We start from the raw sequence: 9,111 nt of genomic DNA, 5'->3' as shown, positions 1-9,111 counted from the left end.
CCTTGCGATGGACGCCAGTGAAGGCCCCCGAAGAGTTTGAGACCGAGGTTCTTGAACGGTTTGTTTAGGAGGGAAAGGGCCAGCAGCACGTTGCTGAGGTAATTGCGTGGGGAGCTGAAGTTGTCCTTGAGAGCGCGGGGACTGTTCGGGTGGCCTAGGTGGATGCGGAGGAAACTGTGCAGGCTTTGCGGCGGACGCCAGTGAAGGCCCCCGAAGAGTTTGAGACCGAGTGTCCTGAACGGGTCGTTTGGGAGGGAAAGGGCCAGCAGCATGTTGATGAGGAGATTGCGTGGGCGACTGAAGTCCATGAGAGGGACGAGGAGGTGAACCATAAACCAGTTGGCTTGAAGAAGGTTTGCGTGGAAGAGGGTCACGAGTGGGAACTCGCCCGGGCGGCATAACAAGTGAGGTCTTCACGGGTCTGCTGACGGGAGGCCGATGGGCAGTAGGGACAACCGCGCCACCTGGCGGAGGCCGTGACGCAGGCGGACCAGCATCAGGCCGTGCGCCCAAGGAAACTCCACGAGGTTGTGCTTGAGTCCTGGGATGTAAGTCAGGTTGTCGAGTAGATGGAGACGTAACCGGTCGGGGAGGGAGTGTAGGGATACGTGAAGAACTGCGATCTGGCGTAGGTCCTACTGCTGCTGTGGCAACAGTTTTTGGGCTGGGGGGAGGCTGCCGAGGAAGAGGGCCAGAATTTGGGTTGGGCGTAGGTGGTGGTTTAAGTAAATCGGCAGCCCTTCTGTTGGACGATGGAACTGGAATAGAGCTATGTCTGGGACCTAGCTTAGGTCTCGGCAGAGGCGGAAGAGCCGCCCGTTGGTCGCGGCAGTGTCGGCCTGAACATGGGCCAACTTTGGGATGTGATGCAGATAGTGGAGTAGTTGGAGCTCCAACCCGTTGGCTGGGGGGTTTACTGGACCCTAAAAGATTGTCAGGTTCGGTCCCTACAGCATGCGGAGCAACGGCCTGTTGACTGGAGGTTGTAGGTGTGCCTGGGAGAGGCGCATCCCGTGTATCTTCTGTGGTGGAGTCTGGCGAACGCTGAAGGGGCCCTGAAGGGGCAGCTCCAGGAGGTTCAACGAACAGCTTCAGCTGCCATTGTGATGCTGCATCCCCGAAATCCTGGTCCCTGCGGGTGAGGGTACCAAATGGTGAACCAAGCGGCCTCGAACCAATGGCACCCACGATGGGGGCCCTAGTCGAACTAGCACCAGAAGCGCTGTAAGACCTCTTAAGAGGAATTCTAGGCGGAAGGCCGGTGACCGGAGCATGGCCAATGGCAAGGCTCCACCGCGAGCCCGGCGCACCTAACGAATGCGGCGACGGTCCCAGCTCACCAAAAGGTACTGAATCACCCCATGGAAACACGTTTTTCCGACTTTTTGGTGTGTGCATTCCTGGATTTCGTGGGGTTTTGCCTATTTGCCACTTCATCGCGTCATGTTGCTCGTCGGGGGAGTGGGGGCCGGCTGTTAAGCGGGGATTGCCATCTTCATCTCTAGCTTGTCCATGTGGGTTGCATGGGTTTGACCCACCAGTAGCTAAGCTCCTGGTTTGAGCCGTTGATACATTGTTACCCCATCGTTTTAAGCGCAAGATGCAGGAGAAGATGAGGAAAGCCACAGTAACTACTGTGACAGAAAGCGCAACAGAGGGCGAAAGCGACCACCTCTCGGGACGAATATCGGCCTGAGGTGAAGCAAGTTCCTGAGAGAATAGTGAAAAGAAAGGGCCTTCTAATGGAACAACATTTTCGCTGGGAGCGGCTCGAGCATCTGCGGCATCGTTTGGGCTCGAGGATAGTGAGGTTGATTGGAGAGCGGAGGCTACCTGGTTTATCAAGGGAAGCACCAACCACATGATTGCGTCACCGGTGGAAAGTGCAATTTGTCGCCCTTTGCTCTCCTAGCAGCCGTCGGAGAAGACGACGGATGAGTTGAACAAATAGGACGATATGGCTCCCCAACAGTGATGTCGTTAGGAGACGTAATGTCAGAATGAAGGCATTCAGATTTCATGGCTAAAGATGCATCCCTGTGGCTGCTTTATTATTGAAGCCGTTGGAGGACGATGGAGGAGGTTACGGACGGTGCGGGAGGTGGGGTAGGCTACAGTGACCACGTGGAGAACCAGCACAGCGTTTCCAGTTCGACAGATGCAAAGAATTCCTTCACACTTTTTATTTTCACTAAACAAGATGACGAGTATCGAATCTTATCTATTCTTGGGGAAAGTCTGCATGAACCCCTCCGAATGATGCTGGAGGCGTGGAAGGACTGGTTCTGCATAGCAGGTGTGGGTTGATGAAAACATTGCTACTGGAAAAAAGCTAGAGAAGTTTAAGCGGAAAGCATCGTAATAAGAGTTTGGCTGCTTTGTCCCTGCCAGGTATGCGGCTTTGTACCCGAGTACCAATCCCCAAGCACGAGAGGCGGCACTAGAGCATTGCTCGAGTTTCAGGCCTTGCAACCCGCCGGTTCAAGACCAGGCAAGCAAGGCTGCTCGCACCATCGACTAGCTAAAACAGCAAAAATACTAAGTATATGCAGTTTCATATTCGACGCTGTAGGGTTCGTCAAAAGTATTTGCGTGCACCCATAACGGCGTGCGTATATTGCGTGCGTGATGGGCGCTGAAAGTCATGCTCGTGCTCCGCATTTGTCAGCACTTATCAACGATGTTGGTAGATTCATCGGAATGGGTCTTGGGCTTATATGCAAGCAATGTTGCCTTGGGGCAGCGACTGCAACAATCAGCTATGGACTCCGAGCAGGCCTGCTCCTCTCCACACCGCCTCCGGGCCTTCCTCCTGTCCAGTCTGGATACTGGACAGGATCTCAGCCTTTTTTTGATGGAATCATATCTTAAATCTTTCAACGACACTGGAGCCCGCAACTGCCGGTGGCTAAGGCCCAGAACTCTTCGTGTCGATGCTCCTGTTGCCCCACAACCACTCCACACCCTGCCATTTCAAAGTCCCACTTCGGCTCATGTGCTAAAAAGTGACTCAGTTGTAAAGCAATTGCTTGGATTTCATTAGCCAATATGCACATTTGAACGGATACGCACACCTACATCTGATGGACGCTACAGCACGACAGAAGAACGACCAGGGCGCCTTCCAACACACACTCCTTGCTTGAGTAGCTTGCAATACAGCAAAGACTAGTGCGCACATCCGAATTATGCAGGTGTCAAGTGAAAACAACGCGTCTGTAATAGAGATCAATGCGCGTTTTTCCTTTCCAGCCCTAGTGGCAGACGATCTTCCGTGCCGTTGGGTTCGGAGAATCGAAATCGGTTGAAGATGAACATCTCCAGGATTTCCAGACGACCTTTGCACTGCAGTTTATCAAAGCAAGTTTTGAAATACTCAACAGCTTACCATTACCAGACCTGCGGTTTGCCATTTCGTCGCAGGTGTTCCACGCAGTGGGGAGCTTCCGCATACGATTTCATCGTGGTAAATCGCATGCTTGAAGCGATGGACTGGGGGATTTTATTAAATTTTCAATCACGGGATTCAGCATCATACGAAAAACCGGTAATGGCTGGATAAGGTACGCGGCGGGAGGGGCGTACAGTTCCAAGATCTTTTTAGTTGCGTACAGAAACCCAGCGTCTAAATGCCTGAAGAAGTCCAAACAACCCTGACTCCATCAGCAACGATGATTGAATTCCAGAAGCTTGCTGTTGGTGCCCTTTGCAATTCCAGCCCTTTGCCGTTCGCATCTTCGAAGTTGCTGCCACCCCACGGCGGATCTCCTTGGAGCACGCAAGCCTCCGGTGCACTACTCCTGTGAAGCGGATTTGCCCTTTGTAGGTTATTGATGGTCTGCATTGTGGAAGGGATGGGGGAATGAGGCAGTCTACAGCATTCACCTGCTCCGTTCCAGTGCTGCGTGGAGCTCTTGTGCGTTCTGTAGTTCCCCTCCACGTCCCTTCTCACGGCTCAAAAGGCACCCCGGTGAGCCATTCATCCGCCTTGAAATCGTGACAGTCAACTCAGGTGCCAGTCGTCTTTGTTCAGGCTGCTTCCACAAGGAACAATGCCGGAGGTTAGCGTATGCCCCCTCTATTACATTGCTCACTTCAATGTAGTTAATCGCATCCGTTTTTATTGTATCTGGCACGACGAAACTTCAATGCTAATGCCAGTCAACGAGAAGAAGACTCCTGGCACTGTGAGTTAGTTTTTGGGTCGGGCAAGCACCGTAGCGTTTCTGTAGAGATTAAAGACTTGGCTGTTTGCTGTTTCATGCATGTTGCTGTCCAGCTTCGCCCTTCCCGCAAAACCCGTCAGTTGACCCCCTGCAGTGCTGCACTTGTGTAGCCCATTTAACACATTGTATGTGCGCAACCAAAGAAATCTGTGCAGCAGCTTTGGGCTAGAAACGCCTTTCCCACAATGTCGGCCTGCTAACTCAGCTGGCTCCACTCGACAGCGCGCGATGCCTCCCACATCCGCTGAATTGCTCACTTGCCCGTCACCCTACACCTAGGCTGAACGCGCTGGCCCCTCACAAGAAGAAACACTCCGCCGTTTGTCCAGAGCTTCAGAATGCGATGCAGGAATGGCGTGACACTCTGCAATAGAAGTGAACAAAAGCGCATTGACGCTGGACTTGAGACGCTCTTCAAGCAGACGTCAGGGCAGTTGCACGAGGAAGCAACACCTATAAATTATTAATTAAAATACCATAAAAGCTACCCCGCGAAGCCACTTCCAGAGCTCAATCTGTGCCTAGCGACGCACGCTCCACACGATCATGACAGAAAGATTTAAGCTGTTTCCCTGCACGAATACGCCAATTTCCATGGGAGTTCGTCTTCCTGAACGACCCGAAAACCAAAAAGCATCAGAGCAGAAACACGGTACCCAAGACCACTGCATAGAATACAACTGGAAAGAAACGCTTGCGCCACGCTTTGGACGCTGGAAAAGTAGTGGACTCAGATGAAGGCGTGGAGACGTTTTGGCTGTCTACCTCTTGCGAGATGTAGGCCCGACTGCCGGCCGTACGGAAGGCATCGAAGTAACCGTCACGCGCATCACCGAGATACAGCGATGCAAATCCAGCAAAGACCACCAGGTAAGCACTGGCTGCCTTTATCCAGATTGCCCTTTATAGATGAGTGTGTACGGCGGCGGCCTCATACTGTAAAGCTTTACAGCCGCATAGTCGGGCTGACGCTCCCCGGAGTGCTTTTTTCTTTATTCAGCAGAAGGTAGAAATCTAGTATTGACAATTGGAAAGAAAGCCTATGGGTAGGCACTATCTTTGCCTCGGTCAGCGATGCCAAGGACAGGAGTCCACAACCCGTGCGGGGAAATCCTGGGGCAGAGAAGCGGACGGGGACACACTCGGAACGCCGCAGACTGCAGTCTGATGCCATTCGGTGGGAAACATCAATTACTTCGTCAATAAAGAGCCAATTCCCATTAACTTATGCAGCCTGAGCCTAGCGACAGAAGGACATTCAAGATCCCTGGTCTCCGCCGCCAGCTGCCGTGGCGGTTGACCAGTGTCGCTCAGGTGCAAAGACACATTACACTCAGAAGTGTGTGCTTCCCCGCAAGACAAATCTGTGAGCACCTGCTTCAAAAAGGAAATTCATTTGGCCTCATCAGCAAGCATTGTTCCCACCATGCACAGTGCCCACGTGCATTTGAATCAACCGTGGACACGCACGCATAATGAGTGCTCAGGATTTCCAGCGGGTGATTTCAAGTTAATGCCGCTTACCGTGCTGCAAGAATGATCTGCTGTATACTATTTAATCTCTTTGGATGGTATCAGGCGGCACAGGCAGCTTCTCGTCTCACCAGGTTTGCTGGTCGTGGGCCGTGCAGGTGTAGCACGGCCTGCCCGAAGTCAGGACATATATTTCTACTCGCCAGCAGGCTGGCAATGGATCGCCAAGTAAGCATTTTAAAATTGCCTGCACTATTAGTGCATGAAGAAAAGAATGGCTTGGCGGTGATAGTGCGTGGGATTAACTTGCAACATTCGTAGCAGGGTGCATTGCTGCGCATGGCTGTAGTAGCATCGTCTCTCGAACAACCACTTGGCCTTATTCCGCAGCCTTCACGCAGAAACAAGTACAGAACTGCGTACAGTGGCTGTGCAGGCATCGGTCAGGGGGTTGGTTGTGCTTCCATGTGAAGCTGCCTTGCATCATTGGTTGCAATGAAGTTCACTGCAACTCTTTTCCGGTACATCCCCTTCCCCCATCCCCAAGCCATTGGCCCAATGTGCCCAAAAGGTCTCTGGAGTGGAGAGGTCACATGCTCTTTGGGAACTCTCACCTGGTTTTTTTTTGGCTGGTCACGACGGTCATAGGATAAGGTAGCGAGGTCTCGCTACAATGAGAAGCCGTTTCCTCTCCGCACCAGCCGCAGGCCCTTGAGACGCTGTGCCCAGGAGCCTGGGGAGCGAAGGGTGGATCTGCTGTTTGGATGGAGCTATTAGCATTTGACCCCATTGCAGCTCGCCACGGTCCCCACCTAGGACCGACGACGCTCGCAACAGTTTGCACGGCTGCATGGTTCATCTGCGCAGGTGAAAGCAACGAAGCATGCCCTCGCAGCTAAACAGCATGGTTGACAACGCTTGGTAGTGCAGAATGCACCATGCAAAATATGAAGCATTTCGGGATCCGCCCTAAATGCCATAAATTCAGCTCTGTTGCACGCGAGAAAATAGAAGGGATGGATTTTTGACATTTAGGGTGAATGCCGGAATATTTCATGTTTCGCACTGGAGATTGATCAGGATCTACCCTCCGGTATGAGTATTACTGACGACAGGGTGGCCTCCCGATGTGGCGACGCAAACCCACGCATCCCTAACTCCCATCCTGACAAAATGGCTCTCACCTCGCTTCTCCAAGGAGCAACTGGAGGAGAATGAGGTTGCGAGCGTCCATGGAGTGCGTTGCAGAGAATACGGAACACAATATTATTTCACCTAATGGCTACGACGGACAGGCGCGCTGACCCAAGGGGCGCAGGGTCTTAGGGTGGTTGTAAGGTGCGGCGGCGGCCTGCACCGACTGGCATCCCTTCCGCTTGGAACCCCTGCTGCCAAAGGACCCATGTGCGAAGCACAGCCCCGCTTCCATCGCATGCACTAATACGCTAGTACATTGCTGAACGCCGGCTTAGTTTCTAGCCAGGTAAGTGGTCAATAAGCAAATGGAAATGGATTCATCCGCTTGCTTCCACCAAATCATGCTCAATGGGCTCTCGTGCAAATGAAAGCATTGTTTCTTTGCTTATTTTTCTCTTGAACTTCGGCTGCTCGTTTGTTTAGATGGGCATCTTGATGTCCCCACAAGCTGGAGTGGGCCGTGAAGCTTCTTCACCTGTGCGTTCTCGGGACCAAGGTTTGTCCTCCGAATCGCCTCCGCCGTATGTTAGTAGGTCACTGCTTTGATCATTGGCCTGAGTGGGTCCTGGAACTGCCCCAGTACTACTTACGGTCGGACCCAACTAAGAGCCTGGGCCACTAGCGAAGGAGTGTAAGGCTAGTATATCGGACTTTTGGCGACAAGCCGCCCACTAGGACAGCTGTATTGCTTAGTGACAATTCCGGGAGCTTTCCAGACTGTGATTCCCCGCCATAATGCGTCTGAGAGCTAGGATGGTGGGTTTTCGCATAGTTCTCACATGATTCTCTGTACCAGAAACGCAGTGACGGTGAAGCCCCTGGTGCTTGGCTACGAGGCGTCAGGGGAATGGATGGGGCTGCCCGCGCTAGGGCTGGAAGCACTCCCGATGTACTGACAGAATTGATGCGCATGCTGTAAGGATGAGGCAATGAAGTCACAACCTTCCCGAGCTTCCTTTAGGAATTGCTCTGAGCAACTCTTGAGTGGTTGGTGAGCAGTTGGCAGTGCGAGCGTTGGCAGCGGAACCCAACGAGTCTTCACCGTTACAAGCTAAGTGCGCTTGATTGCACGATCGTCAGTCGACTTTTCCCCCCTCGGGGGCCTCCTCGCTTCATAAACTCCAACTCCCAACTGTGTATTTTAGTGTGAATTATGTGACGTCACCGCACAACAGGCGGCCCCTCATACTAATGCCACGGCTTTTTGTCCAGTTGAATTGTTCTCTGCCCAAGAAAAAAGGTGTTCGGGCCCGCGGTTCTCTAATTTTGAGTATTATCTGCATTTGCATCCGGGCAGAATTCTTCTGATGTGCTACCCTGGATATCTGCGTGATGAGCATCTTTTCGCTGTTGTTGCGGTACTTGAAGGTGAACCTCTGGGTGCTGGTACCTACAAGTCAGCATAACTGAGCCTCCTCATGCGTCATCTGCGTTTCAGTTTCCCCTGCGTATAACAGTGGCGTCCATCTTCCAAAAACTCACAGAAGCAGGCGCAGCGACCTATTCATGGGAAGCAGAGGCATCAATACACAAAAACGCCTTGCGTGTACTCCGCCTATCAAAACAATATCGATTCCAAAGGCTCTATAAGGGCATGCAGAGCGATTTTGCACGGGAAACGTGATGTGTTCACACGCGCTGTCACACCACTCTTCGCCTTATGCTCGGCATTCTGAACGCAGATTTTATCAATGCGCATGCTGCGGACCAGAAAAGAAACCAAATATGGGAGCTCGGCCCCCATTATGGTTCTTGAATTGAAGAATCAGGGCACTGCCTGTCGGGATTCGCCGCTGTGTGCGACGTCGGAGGTGCCATTCGGATGCAGCACATGCGAGCCAAGACAAAGTACATGAGAAGAAGTAGACCAATCATCGAAAGCTGAACAAGGTACATGCCCCAGGAACCTACACTGACGGTAAGGTGAAAGAGTGGACTGCACAAGAGAGAGAAGAGACCACCAACTAGCTGCACAATGCCAATGAGACGACCAAAAAACTTGGCAGGGAAATTCTCCTCCACATGCACAAACACTTGCGAAACGAACAGTGCCATGTACACGGCGAAGCACACGACAGATATTATACCCGTAGCTACTGTCTGCTTCAGGCTAAATGAATAGGCCAGTAAATCCGCCGTGTTCACTATTCCCATAACGGCTAAGATGCCAATGGTTTCCGAAAGCTTGCCCAACAGTATGCACGGTATGAACGAC

General features: G+C 52.3%; 2 protein-coding genes across 2 annotated transcripts in view; one reads left to right on the top strand and one right to left on the bottom strand.

The window, feature by feature from the left end:
* EAH_00041660 (hypothetical protein) overlaps window positions 1-401 on the top strand; it is a gene marked incomplete at both ends in the record, with an annotated part of 856 nt that extends 455 nt beyond the window's left edge. The window contains one exon of the mRNA XM_013395134.1: window positions 159-401. Within this exon, the coding sequence (XP_013250588.1) occupies window positions 159-401 (243 nt within the window). The remainder of the gene's footprint in view (window positions 1-158) is intronic.
* Window positions 402-8,639: 8,238 nt separating this feature from the next.
* EAH_00041650 (Chromosome II, complete genome, related) overlaps window positions 8,640-9,111 on the bottom strand; it is a gene marked incomplete at both ends in the record, with an annotated part of 1,534 nt that continues 1,062 nt past the window's right edge. The window contains one exon of the mRNA XM_013395133.1: window positions 8,640-8,808. Coding sequence (XP_013250587.1) covers window positions 8,640-8,808 — 169 coding nt within the window. The remainder of the gene's footprint in view (window positions 8,809-9,111) is intronic.

Source organism: Eimeria acervulina, genomic scaffold (assembly GCF_000499425.1).
Source record: "Eimeria acervulina Houghton genomic scaffold, Eah_scaff530, whole genome shotgun sequence".
Classification (NCBI taxonomy): Eukaryota; Apicomplexa; class Conoidasida; order Eucoccidiorida; family Eimeriidae; genus Eimeria; species Eimeria acervulina.
This window is presented reverse-complemented; position numbering and strand designations above follow the sequence as displayed.